General features: G+C 36.9%; 1 protein-coding gene across 2 annotated transcripts in view; it reads right to left on the bottom strand.

Annotated features, from left to right (window-relative positions):
- POF1B (POF1B actin binding protein) overlaps positions 1-21,285 on the bottom strand; it is a 94,019-nt gene extending 72,734 nt beyond the window's left edge. For both annotated transcript variants that reach the window (XM_032258702.1, XM_032258701.1), the window contains exons 1-2: positions 21,198-21,285; positions 20,737-21,059 (exon numbers count right to left, since the gene is read on the bottom strand). In XM_032258702.1, the coding sequence (XP_032114593.1) occupies positions 20,737-21,018 (282 nt within the window). In that variant the 5' untranslated portion in view covers positions 21,019-21,059; positions 21,198-21,285. The remainder of the gene's footprint in view (positions 1-20,736; positions 21,060-21,197) is intronic.
- Positions 21,286-21,913: the final 628 nt, after the last annotated feature.

A 21,913-nucleotide genomic window follows, 5' to 3' on the forward strand; every position in this document is an offset into this window, starting at 1 on the left:
GTCTTCTCACATAAGCCAATGATGAAAGACTCTAGAGCGCTTTCACAGCAATATATTCTCTTTGTACTGTTAGGTTGCATTCTTTTTGTTTCTCCTTCAAGAACTCTGTATTCATATATATCCAAATTTTATTATGTGTTTGCAATTAACAAGATATAATATTTTATCAAACAAAACTTTTCTTTCAGTATTTTTTTTCTTTTTTAAAATTCATATAAATTTAATAGATACAAGTACAGTTTTGTTACATGGATATTTTCCATAGTGGTGAAGTCTAGACTTTTAAAGTAACCATCACCTAAATAGTGCACATTTAACTCATTAAGTAATTTCTCATCAAACGACATAAAATTTAATAATTCTCAAACCGGGAGATAAAGACCTTGTTCTCCATGATGTTCTTATTTCATATTGCATGCCTCTATCAAAATGTCTTATGCATCCCATAGATACATACACTTAATTTGTGCCAAAAATTTAAAAAATAAAATAAAACTTAGAAAAAATAATTCTCAAACCAATATAAGAAACTACCTTTGAAAACTCAACTAAGAGTAATTAATTTTAAATCAATTCAAGCTGACTCTTAATTATGGTTTGTCTACTCTGCTTCTAGTCTAATTTCAAAAAGTAGGCTCTGCTGTTAAAAATCATCTATAAAAGTGAAAGAATATAATTTTTAAAAATGATCCAATAAAATGATCACTCTATCCATCATGCTGGCATTATTTACATATTTCCTCAAAATCAGCAAAACTGCAGTAACTTCGTTAGTGTGCAGAGTTGATGGCATTACCCAATCTCCCCATACCTTACCATAATTTCAATCAATGGGCACAACTGCAAGATTTTTTTACACAAAGGTATAAATATTTTTTTTCTTTAGAGCAAGGGGACTATTAAAAATCAGAATCATTAATTTACAAGGTAAACACTGACAGACTTTTACAGAACTATAATGTAGATGTTACATGTGTTCTTAAAACAGGACTATGCATGTACTCAAACTGCCAAAAGTCCTGTATTCTTTCTTGTTGTTGTTGTCAAACTTGCAGCATTTTCATCCACCCCCACCCCTCATATCAACAGCAATACTGCAGGCTCAGTGTTTCCAGGAATCTTTTGCATATGTTCCCAGGTTTTCTGCTGATAATTGAGAATACTTGCTCAGACAAATGCAGAGAATTAAAGATTATAGACAAAACAGGTATACATTCTCCAGTGTAGGAAAATGGTTATAAATACAACCTTGTGTAGGCAGGTTTGGCTCACAGACCCAAGAGGAGCAGATTCAAGGAGACAAGAAAAAAAAAAAGCGTGCTCTTTAGTTATGCAATAATACATGAACACATTCTTAATATAAAAATTGTTATAGATAAGGTTAAAGACCTTCTTTTGACCATCTTCCTTCCACTCACTTATCCAGAAGTGACCATTGTCAGTTAAGGTGTCTTTACATAAATATCTATGTATAAATAGTAATATTATTGCTTTTATTGTTCTACAACTCAAACCAAACAGTATCTCTTGTATTATGTACTAGATACATGTTTTAACTAATTATTTTAAATTAGTAGTATTCCAAAATGCTTGTTTTATAGCTTGTTTATATATTTTCCTACTGATTAACATTCAGGTTGTTTCCAGTTATCACTATGCTACAATGAGCATCCTTTTGCAACACGTTTCTTTAGAATTCCACACAGAAGTTGGATTGCTGGCCATCGAGTATGTGTGTTATTCATTTGAACAGATACTGCCCTATTAATTTCCCAAATTTGATTATGATAATTAGACAACCATAAGCAGTGTGTGAAGGTATTCATGACTAGAGGATGTTTGGTCTATTTAAGCTGGGACTAATAATATTACACTAGTATCATTCTGAGAAGACAGTTATGTACATGGCTGGTATCTGGTTGGTGTTGTAGAAATGATGGCTCTCTCTTCCCTCTTGTAACCAATTGAAATATGACGGTGATACCGATCCAAGATGGCCGTTTAGGAACAGCTCAGGATTGCAGCTACCAGTGAAAGCGCAGAGGGTGAGTGGACGCCGCGTTTTTATTGCCCACAGACCACGAAATTCCCGGGCGGAGGAGCTCCACGGTCGCCAGTGCGGCTGTTTCGGCCAGCGCGGCTGTGCCGGCCAGCGCCGCTGCTTTGCCCAGCGCCGCTGCTTTGTCCGTGCCCCGGAGCCGCGGTTCTCCCTACAAAATACACCGGCTGGCGATCGGAGCCACGGGAAGTCGCCCATTCGCCGGTTCAAAAAGGGGACTGAGCAGAGAACCAGGACAGTAGACTCCAGGGCAAAAAAAAAAAAAAAAAGTGCCACAAACCTCAGTGCCGCTGTTTAAGCCAGTGCAGTGAGTGGCCGTAGGGGAAAACAAACAGACCCCGGCGCCTCTCCAACAGGCGACTGGAACACCAACTTAAAAAAGGCTCTGAGGCAGGGAGCCAGGCGATCAGGCTCGGCTGGCCCCACCCCCACAAAAGAAAAGCAACCAGAAACTCTGGATTGAGAGTTTCACAGCAAGCGCAGCTGAACCCGGGACGGTCCAGCTCTGTGAGGGAGGGGCGTCCGCCATTATCGAGGCAGCCCGCCGTTGCCAAGGCAACCCGCCATTGCTGAGGCAGCCCGCCGTTGCCAAGGCAACCCACCACAGCAAAGAGACTCCGCCTCAACAGAGGCGGGCCACCATCGCCAAAGCAGTTCTAACTACACCCATATAAACAGGACTGCAGGGAAGTTCACTCGGGAGCGGGGCGGAGCCCACAGCAGCTCAGCAAATCTGCTATAGGCCGACAGTGACTAGGCTGCCTCCTTGCTGGGCTGGGCAGGTCTGAAGGAAAAAAAAAAAAAAAGAAGGCGGCAGCATAACGGAAACTCATAAATAAAGCCCTAAATCCCTGGGACAGAGCACCTGGGAACAAAAAGCAGTTTATGAGTTCTGCTGCAGCAGACCTAAAAGTGCCTGCCCAGCAGCTCTGAATGAACAACAACAGAGCTCACAGCTCACCATTTGAGCTCCTATAAAGAAGAGACCGTCTCCTCAAGCAGCTCCCTGACCCCTATATATCCAAAAACACACCTAATAAAAGAGAGATCAGATTGACACTAGGCGGGTATCCGTCTGGGACAAAGATAGCAGAAGAAGAAAACTGGTAACAACCCTTGCTGTTCATCAGCTGCTGCAGGTGAACCCCAAGCAAGCAGGGCCTGGAGTGAACCTCAGCAGACCTACAGCAGAGGGGCCAAGCTGTCAGAAGGAAAACCAAGAAACAGAAATAACCTCATCATCAACAAACAGAACGTCAATCTGAAAGATTGGAGACCCAATCTGAAAGCCAGCAACTACAAAGTCGACAGGTGGATAAATCCTTAAGATGGGAAGAAACCAGCGCAAAAAGGATGAAAACACCCGAAATCAGAACACCTCTCCTCCTAAAAGGGATCACAACTCCTCACCAGCAAGGGAACAAGGTTGGATGGAGAACGAGTGTGATGAAATGACAGAATCAGACTTCAGAAGGTGGGTAGTAAGAAACTTCTGTGAACTTAAAGAACATGTTCTAACCAAATGCCAAGAAACTAAGAACCTTGAAAAAAGATTTGACGAAATGCTAACGAGAATGGACAAAATAGAAAGGAATATAAGTGAATTGATGGAGTTGAAAAACGCGACACGAGAACTTCGTGAAGCATGCACAAGTATCAACAGCCGAATTGACCAAGCAGAAGAAAGGATATCAGAGGTCAAAGATCAACTCAATGAAATAAAATGGGAAGGCAAGACTGGAGAAAAAAGGGTAAAAAGGAATGAACAAAGTCTCCAAGAAATGTGGGACTATGTGAAAAGACCTAATCTACGTTTGATAGGCGTACCTGAATGCGATGAAGAGAACGAATCCAAGCTGGAAAATACTCTTCAGGATGTTATCCAGGAAAACTTCCCCAACCCAGCAAGGCAGGCAAACTTTCAAGTCCAAGAAATACAGAGAACACCACAAAGATATTCGTCAAGAATAGCAACCCCAAGGCACATAATCGTCAGATTCACCAGGGTAGAAATGAAGGAAAAAATACTAATGGCAGCCAGAGAGAAAGGTCAGGTTACTCATAAAGGGAAGCCCATCAGACTCACAGCAGATCTCTCAGCAGAAACCCTACAAGCCAGAAGAGAGTGGGGGCCAATATTCAACATCCTTAAAGAAAAGAACTTTCAACCCCGAATCTCCTATCCAGCCAAACTAAGCTTCATAAGTGAAGTAAAAATAAAATCCTTTGGGAACATGCAAGTACTCAGAGATTTCGTCACCACCAGGCCAGCTCTACAAGAGCTCCTGAAAGAGGCTCTACACATATAAAGGAACAACAAGTACCAGCTCAACTAAAGGACAAAACACCCAGCTAGCACCAAAATGGCAGTATCAAATTCACACATAACAATATTAACCCTAAATGTGAATGGACTAAATGCCCCAATCAAAAGACACAGACTGGCAAATTGGATAAAAAGACAAAACCCATCAGTGTGCTGTATCCAGGAAACCCATCTCACATGCAAGGATACACAAAGCCTCAAAATAAAGGGATGGAGGAAGACTTACCAAGCAAATGGAGAGCAAAAAAAAAAGCAGGAGTTGCAATTCTCATCTCTGACAAATTAGACTTTGAAGCAACAAAGATCATAAGAGACAAAGAGGGACATTACATAATGGTAAAAGGATCAATGCAACAAGAAGAGCTAACGATTCTAAATATATACACACCCAATACAGGAGCACCCAGATACATAAGGCAAGCTCTTAATGACTTACAAAGAGACTTAGACTCCCACACAATAATAGTGAGAGAATTTAACACCCCATTGTCAACATTAGACAGATCTACCAGACAGAAAATTAACAAGGATACCCAGGACTTGAACTCAGACCTGAACCAAGCAAACCTAATAGACATTTACAGAACTCTCCACCCCAAATCCACAGAATATACATTGTTCTCAGCACCACATCACACCTACTCTAAAATTGACCACATAATTGGGAGTAAATCACTCCTCAGCAAATGCAAAAGAACGGAAATCATAACAAACAGTCTCTCAGACCACAGTGCAATCAAGTTAGAACTCAGAATTCAAAAACTAACCCAGAACCGCACAGCTTCATGGAAACTGAACAACTTGCTCTTGAATGTTGACTGGATAAACAATGAAATGAAGACAGAAATAAAGATATTCTTCGAAACCAACGAGAATGAAGACACAACATACCAGAATCTCTGGGACACATTTAAAGCAGTCTCTAGAGGAAAATATATAGCAATAAGTGCCCACATGAGAAGCAAGGAGAGATCAAAAATTGACACCCTATCGTCAAAACTGAAAGAGCTAGAGGGGCAAGATCAAAAAAACTCAAAGTCTAGCAGAAGACAAGAAATAGCTAAGATCAGAGCAGAATTGAAGGAGATAGAGACACAAAAAACCCTTCAAAAAATCAATAAATCCAGGAGCTGGTTTTTTGAAAAGATCAACAAAATAGACAGACCACTAGCCAGATTAATAAAAAAGAAAAGAGAGAATAACCAAATTGATGCAATAAAAACGATCAAGGGGATATCACCACAGATTCCACAGAAATTCAAACCATCATCAGAGATTATTATAAACAACTCTATGCACATAAACTAATAAACCTGGAAGAAATGGATAAATTCCTGGACACTTGCCTCCTCCCAAGCCTAAACCAGGAAGAAGCCGAAACCCTGAACAGACCCATAACAAAGTCTGAAGTTGAGGCAGCAATTAAGAGCTTACCACCCAAAAAAAGCCCAGGTCCAGATGGGTTCACAGCTGAATTCTACCAGACATACAAAGAGGAGCTGGTACCATTTTTTCTGAAACTATTCCAAACAATACAAAAAGAGGAAATTCTTCCCAAATCATTTTATGACACCAACATCATCCTGATTCCAAAACCCGGCAGAGACTCAACAAGAAAAGAAAACTTCAGGCCAATATCCATGATGAACATAGATGCAAAAATCTTCAATAAAATACTGACAAGCCGATTGCAACAGCACATCAAAAAGCTTATCCACCATGATCAAGTATGCTTCATCCCGCGGATGCAAGGCTGGTTCAACGTACACAAGTCTATAAACGTAATTCACCACATAAACAGAACCAAAGACAAAAACCACATGATTATCTCAATTGATGCAGACAAGGCCTTTGACAAAATTCAACAGCCCTTTATGCTAAAAACCCTCAATAAGCTAGGTATTGATGGAACGTATCTCAAAATAATAAAAGCTATTTATGACAAACCAACAGCCAATATCATACTGAATGGGCAAAAACTGGAAGCATTTCCCTTGAAATGTGGCACCAGACAAGGATGCCCGCTCTCACCACTGCTATTCAATATAGTATTAGAAGTTCTAGCCAGAGCAATCAGGCAAGAAAAAGAAATAAAGGGCATTCAAATAGGAAAGGAGGAAGTCATATTGTCTCTATTTGCAGATGAGATGATTGTATATCTAGAAGATCCCATCATCTCAGCCCCAAACCTCCTGAAACAGATAAGCAAGTTCAGCAAAGTCTCAGGATACAAAATCAATGTGCAAAAATCACATGCATTCCTATACACCAATAACAGACTTAAAGAGAGCCAAATCAAGAACAAACTTCCATTCACAATTGCCACAAAGAGAATAAAATACCTAGGAATACAACTAACAAGGAATGTAAAGTACCTCTTCAAGGAGAACTACAAGCCACTGCTCAACGAAATAAGAGAGGACACAAACAGATGGAGAAACATTCCATGTTCATGGTTAGGAAGAATCAATATCGTGAAAATGGCCATACTGCCCAAAGTAATTTACAGATTCAATGCTATCCCCATCAAGCTACCAATGACCTTCTTTGCAGAAATGGAAAAAACCACGTTAAACTTCATATGGAACCAAAAGAGAGCCCGCATAGCCAAGTCAATTCTAAGCAACAAGAACAAAGCGGGGGGCATCACACTACCAGACTTCAAACTATACTACAAGGCTACAGTAATCAAAACAGCATGGTACTGGTACCAAAACAGAGATATGGACCAATGGAACAGAACAGATGTCTCGAAGGCAACACAACATATCTACAACCATCTGATCTTTGACAAACCAGACAAAAACAAGCAATGGGGAAAGGATTCCCTGTTCAATAAATGGTGTTGGGAAAGCTGGCTAGCCATGTGCAGAAAGCAGAAACTGGACCCCTTCCTGACACCTTACACTAAAATTAACTCCAGATGGATTAAAGACTTAAACATAAGACCTAACACCATAAAAACCCTAGAAGAAAATCTAGGCAAAACCATTCAGGACGTAGGTGTAGGCAAGGACTTCATGACCAAAACACCAAAAGTATTGACAACAAAAGCCAAAATAGACAAATGGGACCTAATCAAACTTCACAGCTTCTGCACAGCAAAAGAAGCAGTCATTAGAGTGAATCGGCAACCAACAGAATGGGAAAACATTTTTGCAGTTTACCCATCTGACAAAGGGCTGATATCCAAAATTTACAAAGAACTAAAACAGATTTACAAGAAAAAAACTAACAAGCCCATTCAAAAGTGGGCAAAGGATATGAACAGACACTTTACAAAAGAAGACATACGTGAGGCCAACAAACATATGAAAAAATGCTCATCATCACTGGTCATCAGAGAAATGCAAATCAAAACTACATTGAGATACCATCTCACGCCAGTTAGAATGGCGATCATTAAAAAATCTGGAGACAACAGATGCTGGAGAGGATGTGGAGAAATAGGAACACTTTTACACTGTTGGTGGGAGTGTAAATTAGTTCAACCATTGTGGAAGACAGTGTGGCGATTCCTCAAGGGCCTAGAAATAGAAATTCCATTTGACCCAGCAATCCCATTACTGGGTATATATCCAAAGGATTACAAATCGTTCTACTATAAGGACACATGCACAGGAATGTTCATTGCAGCACTGTTTACAATAGCAAAGACCTGGAACCAACCCAAATGCCCATCGACAATAGACTGGATAGGGAAAATGTGGCACATATACACCATGGAATATTATGCAGCCATCAAAAACGATGAGTTTGGGTCCTTTGTAGGGACATGGATGAACCTGTAAACCATCATTCTCAGCAAACTGACACAAGAGCAGAAGATCAAACACCGCATGTTCTCACTCACAGGCGGGTGTTGACCAATGAGAACACATGGACACAGGGAGGGGACCACTACACACTGGGGTCAGTTGGGGGGAAATAGGGGAGGGACGGTGGGGGGTGGGAAGCTGGGGAGAGATAGCAAGGGGAGAAATGCCAGATGTAGGTGATGGGGAGGAAGGCAGCAAATCACACTGCCACGTGTGTTCCTATGCAAAAATTTGGCATGTTCTTCACATGTACCCCAAAACCTAAAATTCAATAAAATAAATAAATGGGAAAAAAAAAAAAAAGAAATATGACGGCATTAGCAAATGAAACTTAGCAAACCTTACTCGCTTACTGGAATAGCTTTTAAGATACAAAAGTGTATTAAGAAATTTTATAAATCTGCAGAAATTAAAACAAGTAGGAAAACACACACATCACAGATAAAAACATTTATTTATGTGAGTATAGGCAGAATTACTTATTTAGATGCTAATATAATAGATATTTGAAGGGCAAACTCTTGTATTTGAGCAAAGCCTAGTCTCACCCTAAAATGAAAGAATTCTTTAAGCTTGTTAAATGTGGAAAGCTGGAACATTAACTCCATAGAGTATAATATATTCAATTATTTTTAGCCCTACTTCAGCCTTCATTATTAGAATTGATCATCTAGACAAATGTGGCTTTCCCATACGACCCTCATGGAAACACTAGGGAACAAATGTAATAGCTTCAAAAATCACAACATTAAGTTGTAGCTTAATATGAGTCAAAATATTTAGACATATGTTGTTGACCAGCATGAATTTAAATTGCATCAATATGGATTTAGGCTGATCATATGGGGGGAAACCTATCTGAACATAAGGTTTATTAATTCCAGAAAGATTTGCTAAAGAAACCCTTTTCCCTGGCAGTTTACAGAACTAGCTAAGACGGTGTGAGTAAATGTCCAAAATGAGCAAAATCTTGATGTTGAAAGGTATTTTCAATGGCATCAAGTTCTAGGCAAGATTGCTGCAAGTCATCCCATAAATAGCCATTGAACATTCCATAGTAAGTGTTCCAAAATGTTTCTGAATGAATGAATGAATGAATGAATGGGAGATCTTAGTTTTAAAAGTACCCCAGGAATAACAATTCAAACCTCCCTCTTAATAACCTGTGTCAGTCAGTGTTTAATTTTCACTGTTACTCATCTGTATATAGCTTACCAAATCCTTCATATTCAAACTATTACATTCAATAAACAGTTACTTTTTTAGTTTTTATGCCTTTTGTGCCACAGCCCCACATTCCTGATGACCAAATAATTGAAGGTAATAATGGGGTGGTGGTGGCTGTCATGACATAGTGGAAAAAGTGCTAGACTTGGAGTCAGGAGCCCTGGATTTTATTCCCAGCTATATTACTAGCCACTTGTGTGATATTGGTCTACACATGCTCTCTCTCTCAGATTAGTTTCCTCATGTGAGAAATGGGATATTATTTAAACTTGTCAGTCTTGTTTTTCTTTGATGATGCTGGTTATGATAATGCTAATTAACACCTATTAACAGCTTTCTATGCCAAACATGTTACATAGATCATTCTCTTTAACACTCAAAACAACCCTATAAAGGAGATACTATTACAACTCCATTGCACACATAAGTGAAGTTAGACAGAGGTAGAATAGGTAACCAGATAGAGATTACACAGCTAATGTTAAGGTGCTGGAATTCCAACTCAGTTAGCATGACTCCAGAATTCATGCTCTTAATCACTATACTTTGCCACTTTTATGGCTTCCCGCATTATATTTTCTGTTTTTCAAGTTGTGTAACCTAATTTTATGGTTAGGTTTGACTAGTCCTTATAACAGAAAGTCAAATACTGGGACTTTAAAAATTATTCACCGTCAAAAGCAACTTTGGAGGCCTGAAAATAAGAGACCCACCCAAAAGCGACTGTGTGAGAGAACGGCCTTGACTAGATAATTTAAGCTTCCATAAACTCAATAGAAGTTGTTTGTAAAATGCATGATACATTCACAGAGTGTACTCACAGGCCTCTAAAACTCAATAAACCATTGAATTTTTATTTAATACTCATATCATCTAATCTTTTCAATTTTGCAGGAAGACCTTATTTTTCTGATAAAATATTCAGCATTTTGTTGAGTCATTTATTCCTGTGGGTCAAACTTGCTATATATACTAGCATTATACTTTACGGGCAACTTTCTTTAAGCAGAGTCTGGTGAAAAAGAATTTGGCTTATAATTATGTGGGCTCATGTCTAATATATCCAACACTGCTTCAAGTAATGATTTTTTTTTGGGGGGGGGACGCAGTTTTGCTCTTGTTACCCAGGCTGGAGTGCAATGGCGCGATCTCGGCTCACCGCAACCTCCGCCTCCCGGGTTCAGGCAATTCTCCTGCCTCAGCCTCCTGAGTAGCTGGGATTACAGGCACGCGCCACCATGCCCAGCTAATTTTTTGTATTTTTTTAGTAGAGACGGGGTTTCACTGTGTTGACCAGGATGGTCTCGATCTCTTGACCTCGTGATCCACCCGCCTCGGCCTCCCAAAGTGCTGGGATTACAGGCTTGTGCCACCGCGCCCGGCCTCAAGTAATGATTTTTAACTTTGGGAAAGTAGTAACAGCTCTCTTCCTCCTATTCCTTTTTTACTTTTTATGAAGTACATATGGCATTACCAATTTTTAGACCTGAGTAGATTAAAATCAGTCTGTTTTGGGGATAATTTCACTACATCACTTAAGGCAATTGTCTATACTTCTGTACACCCTAAATTGGAACTAGGAAACTCTGATTTTCCTAGAGAATTCATTATTCACAAAAGTATATCTTATTTCCAACTATTTGTTTAAAAGGCTGTTTTCAGAGTTAAATCAGATGACGTGCCAAGGGCCTAAATGTCTCCGTTATTTACTTTAGTGAGAATGCTTTTGAGTAGCTCAGTGCAGTGGATAAAGAAGTGAAAGCAGAAGCTGAAAAAATTTTATTCTCCTTTGATAAAAGGAAAACCTTAAAAACTTAATATATACACTGAATTCTAGGATTATTTCAGAGCAAGACCTTGAAAATCAGAAGGAAAATATTTTTGTCCTCTAATATAGTTTTGATATTTTACATTCTGATAATGGAACATTAGAATGGGAAAATGTACAGTAAAGGTAATCATCAAACTTTTTTTGAAATAGAAAATGTGAACTAATTTAGAAATCATGAGTGTCTAAAGTTAATTAAGGGAGATAGCTGATGTAAGGAAAATATTAGGAGTTGGTTTCTAAACTCAGGGCATTTACTAACAAGCTGTACTAAATAGACAAGTTATTCTGAGCTATTTGAGCCTCAATTTCCTTATTTGTTTAACAGACAAATAATGCACAAGAAATATTGTCTTTATTCATATACTGTACAATTTGTACAATAAACATAATAAAGCTTGTTCTACCTAATTTTTGAGGTTCTAGTAAGTCTTTTACTAGATACCCTTATACATGGAAGAGTTGTAAAAAATAAAATAAAAAACTCATGTACTAATATGAAATATTATTTTCGCTGGATTGATTATGTGATTAAGTTATTAACTTGGAGTTTCTTCACTATTTACTGTGTAGTGGCATTGAAAGAGACATAAAGGATGAGTATAATATAATCTCTACCCTTCCATGGTTATAATCATGTAGGGGAAAAGCACTATGAGTACAAATAGGAATTAAGTAGACTATCATAAGACCTATAAGAAGTTCACTAGATGAGTTTTGAGAGCCAAGAGCTAACTTCAACCTGGGACAGTCAGAGATTTGATCACAAGGTTACACTTGAGGAAAGGCTTGAAAAATTTGTGTAATTTCAGCATGTTTAGATTTGTAAAGGTGAGGAGCAGGAGCATTCCAGACATAAAAGCAATGGCGTGAAAGACATAGCTGTGGAAAATTGGGGACTTTATTTAGAGAACAATTATTTACAATTAGCTAAAACATAGGACACCAGAAGGAGAGTTTCAGAAAGTAAGTTCCACAGAAGCCCGATCATGGAGGGTCTTAAAAGTCAGACTAAGCAATTTATAGATATTTAGTGTCATTGAAAGTTTTGGCAGTGGATGAGAGCTATGGGATGTGTATAGGGAATTTAAGCAACTTTTCTAGCACATATTCTTAGGTGTAATTAAATTTGTCAAAATTTTAAAATTAATTCATGCAGGAACCCAAAAATCTTTCCTTGGTAAGTTCTTTTTTTTCTTTTCTTTTCCCTTCCTTTCTTTCTTTCTTTCCCTCTTTCTTTCTTTCTTCTTTCTTTCTTTCTTTCTTTCTTTCTTTCTTTCTTTCTTTCTTTCTTTCTTTCTTTCTTTTTCTTTCTTTCTTTTTCTTTCTTTCTTTCTTTCTTTCTTCTTTCTTTTTCTTTCTTTCTTTCTTTCTTTTTTTTCTTTTCTTTTCCCTTTCTTTCCAAGTATCCAAAATCTGAAATGTTCTAAAATTCAAAACATTTTGAGCACTGACACGACACCACAAGTGGAAAATTCCACACCTGACTTTATTTGACAGGTTTTAGTCAAAATGCAGTCAACGCTTTTTGTGCAAAAAATTACTAAAAATGTTGCTTAAAATTATCTTCAATCTATGTGTATAAGGTGTATATGAAACAACTGAATTTTGTGCTTAGACTTGGGTCCCATCCCTAAGATAGTTCATTATGTATATGCAAATATTTCAAAATCTGAAAAATATCCCAAATTTGAAACACTTATGGTTCCAAGCATTTTAGATAAGAAATACTCAACCTGTAGTAGTTTTTATGAAGGCATCTCTGAGCACATACATGATAGGCTAAACGAATTACAAAGTAACTGAGTAAGATACAATAAATAAAAGCACTTCACATAGAAATTCAGCAGCATGGGACGTGAAGGGAGTTTCTCTATAAGCAGACTAATTAGCAGTTTCAAGATAATTTGATTAATGAAGTATCACAACAAGATTGTGTGGGGAAATGTTAAAATAACAGATCAGAATAGCTACCCCTTTAACAACATTTGCCACAATAATTAATGATTAATATTTGTCTATAGGGGAAAAAGGTATAAACCAAATAAAAATAAGTCAAATCAAGATGCTTAATGGGACCCAAGAATTAGAACAGTAAACCAATCAACTTATTAAATAATGTCCTTATGTTTATTTTATGTGTTCACTTTTTTCACAGAGACTATTTGTGTCTTACTTTCCATTTTCAGTTCAAAGAGAGGACACAGAAGAGTGAAACCCACAAACAATCCCGGTTAAGTCATTTATCTTTCCTAAAGTCACTGCTGGTTGTCACATTTAAGCATTTTTGGAAGCTATAATCACAGAAAGGGAGGAGAGAAACAGGGCGAGAGAGAGAAAAAAAAAGTACACGTAATTTCCAGTTTCATTATATTACCTAAAACATTTGTTTTAATTTGAAAAAACCTCAACCCTCAAGAAGTATACAGTCCATGGTGGTGGGGAAGAAGGATCACTGACATACAACTCAGTATTATAAGTACCGTGTCGCCTCATAGTTCAATAATGCAAAGTGATACTAGCTTTAAAAGGAGACCACCTCCAGGATGGAGTTGGGATTGGAGCACTACACTGAGGAGAGGGTGAGAAGATTCATGGTTGAGAAAACTTTGAAGACAACTTTCCACATAAATTTTGAAAGAAAGGTGTTTCCAACAAAGATATGAGGGAAGTGTGGATGTTGCCAGACTGGGTGATGGCATGAATAAAAGGAGGGGTGGGGAGGGAGGTAAAATGTTCAGTTTGTTTAAGAAATAGAGAGTGGTGTAGTGTCTGGACCACAAGGTGGAAGGAGGTGGGTAATGGGAGATAGATTGTAAAAGTAGAACTGGACTGTCCTAAGGAGGCGCTTTAACATCATCAAGATAAGGAGTTTGAATCTAACATCAGAATCTAATTATAAATGTTTTTGAAAAGATTTTTAATTACAAATCAAATGCCATTTTAATACTGAGATCATACAATGCATAATAAGGTACAAAGTGATTTTGTTTCTTCATCATATTTCTGTCAAATCTCTTGAAGCATTATGACTGTTTAAATAACTAAAAATTAATCAATTTGTTGCCCAGTGCTGGAACATTATATTTTGACACAAAATAATCAGTAACATTTATGAGAAAAAATATTTTATAAAAAGAATTCTGAAGAAGAAAAAATAATCTGACTTCTTGGTAAATAAAATATTTTAAAAGCATTGAAATATTCATTTACACTATTTATTTATGGTCTAGCTTATATTACAAAGGATTTTAGGAGGTTTAGGAGACTGTACACAAGGACATGATCATGAAATGCAATAATTAACCAGAGATTGGAGACTGTAATATAAATAAAAGTCAGTTGTGTAGGGCAGAAATATACACTATAGCATGTGGTTACAAGTATAGACTTGTCCAATAGTACTCTCTGCAATGGTGGAAATACTCTATTCTATGCTGCTCAATACAGCAGGCACTAGCCACATATGGTTTTTGAGCACTTAAAATGAAGCTAGTGTGATTGAGGAACTAAATATTAATTTTATTTGATTTTAATTTAAATGTAACTGCAAATAGTCATATGTGGCTAGTGGCTACCATACTGGAAGTGCATCTCTAGAGAAAAAATTAAGTAAGATGTAGACTGCAAGCAAGCTTTAATGCTTGGTATCACTTTACATTTAAAAAAGGTAAAAGAAAACACATTTTTAAAACATTTCAAATATTGAAGTTCAAGTTCAAAGGCTGTAAGAGCATGAGAACGTCCAAATTACTCTTCTAAAGGATGTTTATTCCAGTAAACATCATAAATACATTCCTACTGTTTCAGTCTTTTGATCACATACCACACGATTTAGAAAATTGCTTTCATGCTTTTCCTCATTAGCCTTTCTTAGCTAGTAGAGGCTTAATAAGCCTTTCAAGTATATGTGTTTACTTAATCTTTCCAGTGTCAAAGAAACTTTTACTTTAGGGTCTATTCATTTAGCTTATTATCTTGTCTGTGTAGCAAGGGAGTTTTTTGGCTGCATTTTTAGGTAGCAATAATACAAGTAAAGGAAAGAAAATCGAGTGCTAACTACATGTCAGACATTGACTGAAATATATTTTCAATAAAGTATATATACTCATAATTTTTAAAGATAGAAAGTATGCACTGCGAAAACACTGTATATTTTATTTTCTCTCTGTCTCTTAGTTTTCTTCAGAGAAAGAAGAGAAAAACCCAGGAATGGGTGTCTTAAATGAGGGATTTGGGAGGGTGAGAAGGAGGAACAGGAAGTAGTTCTGTTATACATTTGGTTGCTTTCTTTATATGACAACAGAAGCACAGATTTTATCCTAAAAAATGTGTTTATTTCATCTAAAAAGAGATTATTATGAATTACATGTTTCTTGCTGTATGAAGTTCAGTATAACATCTCAACAATAACCTCAGGCAGGTGTTTAACTATGTTACATGGCTTTGAAAGATTTTAACAAAAACATCTCCCATACTATGCAGGGAATTTATTCAAATTGAGGTTTGCCTTGGCAAATTCTGTCAGCATAAATGTCAGGTGGTTTTTAAAGATATTGTTTCTTTTGAAACTGTTCGGCCTAGAGTGTTTGTAACTCACTATTATTACCTTCGGTGATTCTCACAGTTATTGGGACTAACAGTAGCATATGCAAGCCTTCCATGGTTTTCCTTCTTGTAATATTATACTGTATATTAGTCTTTATGTAAAGTTTTAAAATTCAAATTAGACAACATAAAAGAGTTACACATTTATTGTAACAAGTTTCCAAATATTTAGAAACAAAGCCTGCACTACGTATGTAATATTCCCTGTGATCTAATTATCACTGGCTTCAGTCTCTCTTGTATGTCTTACACCAGGCTTTTGAGCTCTTTGACCAGAGCTATCAAGAGGAAAATAAAGCCAACAGGTCTTATGAGTTAGGTATTACTAATGCCCCATTTTACAGATAAAGTAACTGAGGCAAATAGCTAGCAAGCTCTTAAGGCAGGAATTAAACAAACCCCAAACATTTGAAACCTAAGCCTACATTCCTAGGGACTCCAGCTAGACTGCTTCACAGTTCTATTCTGCCAAATTTCATCTCATCATTGCGTATTTATTTACAGCTCTTCCTAAGACATTCCACATAGACTTGTTTGGGCATTTTCTTCATAAGATTTTTCTCTGCAATTGCTCTTTAGACTGCAAAATCTGTATCTCTTCAGTAAAGACCTGTTCCTCCTCACCACCCCAAATCCCTCATTTAAGACACCCATTCCTGGGTTTTTTCTCTTCTTTCTCTGAAGAAAACTAAGAGACAGAGAGAAAATAAAATATACAGTGTTTTTGCAGTGCGTACTTTCTATCTTTAAAAATTATGAGTATATATACTTTAGTGAAAATCAGAAAAGGACCTCTACTGGGATAGCTCCTAGTGTGAAGAAAAAGTTGACTGAAATATATTCAATTATAAAAGTTTTAACTCTTAAATAGGAATTAAGAGCATGGCAAATCCCCCAATTGTTTTGTGAGGAATTGCCAAGAAGAGAAACTTGAAAGGACAGTTTCTCTCTCTTCCACTTGCCACCCCCGTTTCTTGCCATACAGGCCCAGCGACAGCTTATGAGTGCCTTTGACTGAAAACAGGCCCAGCAATTTATCAGACCTCCCTTAAACAAGATACAATTGCCATGGGCATTTTCACTCCAATTTCTATAGCTTCATTTAAATATAAGCACAAAAGGGATGACCAAAGCTGAAAATGCAACCCCTTTATCCCATGACCTCATTCTTTTTTCAGGCAACCTACTTCCCTGAACAATCATTCAGTTCATTGACTACGCCCTTGAACAACAATTTATCAAAGCAGCACACCACTCCCCACAGAACAGGAAACTGTTCTGATAGTGTATAGAAATTCTAGAACAGTAGAAGAGTTATCCACAATCTTTGCAACCAAAGAAAAAGCACAAATAATCATATAAACAAGGGTTACCCCCAGCTGAATAATTGTTGAGAACAGAGGCCATTCATAAACACACATTTTCGCCCAGACTGCTCTCTAGAGTTAGATTTGTTTGCAAGTTTCAAATTCAAAAGAATGGCAACCCTTATAACATATACATGAAAATAGTCCTTCTCTCACAAAAACATGTTTTACTTGATAAAATACTGATGCCACAACACAAAATAATCCTTTAAAAAATATAAATAGATACATGGGACACCTACAGACCAGGCTCCATATGTCTGTCCTAAAAATGAACGCTCCCTGGACAGGTTCATGGTATTTATCCGGAGAATCACAGTATTTGCTAAAAAATAGGCACTTAATAAACATATATTCAGTGAATGACTGGTGTTTAAAATATTTTATTTTAATCCATTGTTCTCTCTCACAACAGAGCTTCTCTGTATACATGAAAGATATCTTGAACTTCATAAAAGCCTAAATTAGTGGAAGGAAAAAATGTAAGCCCAATGAATAATTAATATCAATGTTGCCCATTTAAGGCATTTCATTTTGAGTTAATGATGGTAGGTTAATAGCTAAGCTTTTTAAAAGATTGAACTAAGAATTTTTGTTTTATTTTAAGCTTCTAAAACTCCGTTTATTTGCAAGGCCACATTCAGTTCTAAAACGCATCTGAGATCTTGATTATACCTGTGTTTGACTATACCTGCTCATGTAGATAAACCCAGTAATTTTAATTCTACTATTAATTTAGAAAATTTCACCAGCCACTCATTCCTACATTTAATTTTCTCTGAGAAAAACCCTATCAATCAAACAAAATCATACCCAAAAAACATAGAATATCTTTTTAAAGAAACAAAGTAACATTATATATCTGGAGAAATTTAAAATATGTTTATATCCATAAACACCATTTTAGTGCACAAGAGGTTAAGAGAAGAAAAGCATGTACTCAAAAGCTGGAAATGGAAAATACTAAAGTGCTGCAAAAAACATTTGATTAAATAAAAAATGTCTACTACATGACCTAAAATTATGATTCAGGAAGCAAAGCAGAGTAGCATCAATTTTCGTTTCTCAAAGGCAACATATTTTACTACTGGTAATATTTATTTTAAAATCTCATGAATTCCCTGCATGTCATCCAAGCACCAAAAGGCAAAACAAAACAAACAAAATAAAAAACGTAAAAGTTTAACTGAATTCATAATGATCAACAATTAATTGTAATATCCATTTTTCTAGCTGCCATGGTCACAAACTTTGGTATTAGACTAATTGTTACACATCAGCTCATCTGAAACATGGCTTATTAAGAAGAGACTTTATTAAAACATGAAGTGAGTGAAAGGTTTTTGAATAATATGTACTGATGCTCATGCTTGTAATGGTACATAGTAAAGCTGCCATCACATTATACTCATTTTGTCAGCATAAAGGTAATTTCAGATCAAATCTAGGTCTTACTTTACATGATGCCACAATGGCCTTCCATGAATAAACAGGGAGAACGGAAAATAAAATAGAAGAGATTTCTAGTCATATTCTTTGTGGTAGCTATCTTGCCAAATTGTCTTTTGTGGATTTGTGAATGCCCTTTGATATCCAACTCAGTTTGAAAATTTGTAGTCAAATATTCTCTGTTCCTGTTTCACTGAGGAATTAATACTTCTTTTTTTCCTTCTAGCTCATAGCTTAATTTTCACCTTTCTCATTTGCTCTCAGCACTTACTTTTCTTTCTTTTCGGTCATAAATAACTTCAGACTTCACAGAGTCCTCCATTCTAATATTTTATCCCAGTTTCTGCGGCTGCACCTTCTACCCCTAAGGTTCTTTATAAACTCCTCTATGGCCAACTGCATTTTAGGATGGAGATAGTCCATTTGTAAGGATTACTTTGGCAAATGCCAGGTAAAATAAGGAAAATCTTGTAAAAAGTGCAACCAACTTGGTCCTGAGTTATTGAAAGGGGAATTTGAACCAAGGAGCAAACAATAAAACGTATTCCTAAAAATTGTTCTGTAGCCAATATTTATAATTTGTGAAATTTCAGCTTTTAAATGTCTATTTACTTTCTTTTACTAGCAAGTTGACAAAAAAGTTTCTAAATATGTTTAAGTAACTATGGCAAACAGGATGATTTTAGCATTCCTATGATAATAATAATTGTTTTTAACCTTCACATTATTGTTTTTGAGCTACAATAAAACAAAGGTGACATTCACTTTGTTCTGCATTAGCATCTCAATATGAATATTGGGATGTACATTTGCATTATTTTTATCACTCATACAAACTAGTATTTTTGACCTTTATATTTTTTTTTCTCCTTGACCTGAGTACAAGTGGAATTTTGCTCAACCAGGAAATTACTGATGGTAAATCCTAAATTTTTTAAAAATATTTTTCTCTGAAATGAAGGTAAGATTGAAATAGAAGAGTAAAATTGTGGCATTTGGAGTTTGGGGGTTATCTATATCTTTGAATAATTATTTTAAAAATAGTTCTATAATGCAGTTGAGAAATGTTATCTTATATTCTACTTAAATTTGTGGGTTTTTGAAAAGTAATATTATTCCTGATTGGTAATAATAATGTAGCATAGCATCATATCCCAATTACTGCTTTTTGAGATTTTCATATCTTAAAAGCATAATTTCAGTTTGGACAGAATTTTCCATAAGGCTTAAAACTGCAAAGTTAATGCAAAAGTTGTCAGGAGATGAAAATACACATAAATCTGTCTTACTGTGTTCCTTTGTATTTATTGACAAAGTTATTAACACAGATATTGATGCTAAGGATAACTCTGAAGAAACAAATTTATTTCATCTTATGGGATGTCTTAGAGTTCCATCTTTTGTAGCTTTCATGTAACAGTTGCTTACATCTTGCCTTCCTCAGTCCTATATTCATTCTTTCAGTAATCTTTCTATAAGTATTCCGTAAATTATTCACCTAGGCTGTACAACAATCAGTGTGTCATTCTTGGAAGATAAAACACATATGACAATTCAGATATTTGCACCTCTCATTTATCCTGGAGCAGCATACTCTTTGCTGAGCACAAATAATTGCTTATCACTCAGACATACCACTATACCTGTATCACCATATTTGATACCAAAAAAAAAAAAAAACCTGTTTGCTTCTGATATGAAGTGAATCAGTAAGAACTTGTTTTAAAAACAAACTGTACTCAACTTGAGAATTGTTTTGCAGTACGGGCAAAAGGATTCTTTGGATCAGATCTTTCAGTCAGACCAAACAGAAAATGAGCCTTCCTATGCTATGATTAGATTATGAAATCATTGAAACCCAAAAACAAACAACCATAGACACTAGTAAATGAAATAACAGCCAAGAGATGAATTTGGGTGACTGTGGAAGGTAAATATAACTGCAATCCATCAAAAAATATCCTGTAGGATAGAGGCAAAGAAGCAGAAAGGAAGAGAAATCAGGTTGAAGATTGCCCTTCTCCACTAGCCCAGCATAGCTGTCTTTGTTGTACCTGAGAGTGGTCGCTCCAAACCAAATTTTGGTAGGAGGAGGCAGTTTTGAGAGGGGAGAGCACTTCCCTTGAGTTGAAGGGGTCCAAGGCCTGCACCACCTTGTTCATGGGCCCACTGTAGGTCCTCACTCGCTCATACACTACATTTTTTTCTGGAGGCTGCTGGGCTTGGCTAGACTGATGGTAGCAGTGATAATGCTGGGGCTGGCACTGCAGCACCTCTGGGAGCTGCTGGGTTCCACAGCTGCTGCTGCTGGTCTCACTCCAATAGCTCGAGCTCATCTTCTTCCAGTCGTCAGCAAGGGACCTACCAGTCGCTCTCCCTAAGGAACAAACAGAGAAATATAATGGGGAAAAAAAAGGCAGGCAAGCAGGCGGGCAGGCAGACAAACAACACACGTGTAGAAACCACTTATCCAAAACCTCTGCCCATAGTGGTGCCAGGAAGAGAAGAAAGCTACCTGAGCAGCAGCACGAGCAGGTCTGGCAGCTGCAGAGGAAGCAGCAAAATATTTGAGCTCAAATGGAAAATGGAGCCACCCTGTGACATTGCTCCAGGAAATGGTACTGACACGCCCTTGAGGGGCGGATTCGCCTAGCAGGTTTACATGCCAGGAAAGGCCCTGCCTTGCCACGGAGATAGCTACAAGGCTGCCCAGTAGTTAAAGGAGTCTGTGAAGAGCAGAAATGCAGAATGTCAGGGATGAAGCCAGATCTTCCAAGCGCATGGGCTAAAAAATTCACCAAGACATGCACATGCAATAACTTGCTAGAGAAATAAGTCACAAATGTTATATGAAAGTGTCTTTTTTATGGTTCTTAAGTGATCAAAGGTAGTTACCAGCATAAGTACTATCATTCCGGATTCCCAGACCAAAATAATGAGTATTAGTCTAGTGATAACACCAATTTTCACAGATAAATTTGCATTCTTTGCAAAACCCAGCTAATAATTGCATTTAAGGAAGATTGCTAAGGGGTCTCTTTCTAGCAACCAAATTTGTCTAATTTATGGACTTTATCTTACTCAAGACCTCGTATTCTTTTTTATTATACGTTGAAGGAGAACTGTCTAAATGATTGAATTGCTGTATAGAAAGGTGGATGGTCAAGAAAAACCTAAAGATTCCACAAATGCTTTGCATTGTGGCATTAACATCTACTGTTCTTCATTTTT

This window comes from Sapajus apella, unplaced genomic scaffold (genome assembly GCF_009761245.1).
Source record: "Sapajus apella isolate SASKATOON/1434 unplaced genomic scaffold, GSC_monkey_1.0 scaffold104, whole genome shotgun sequence".
Classification (NCBI taxonomy): domain Eukaryota; kingdom Metazoa; phylum Chordata; class Mammalia; order Primates; family Cebidae; genus Sapajus; species Sapajus apella.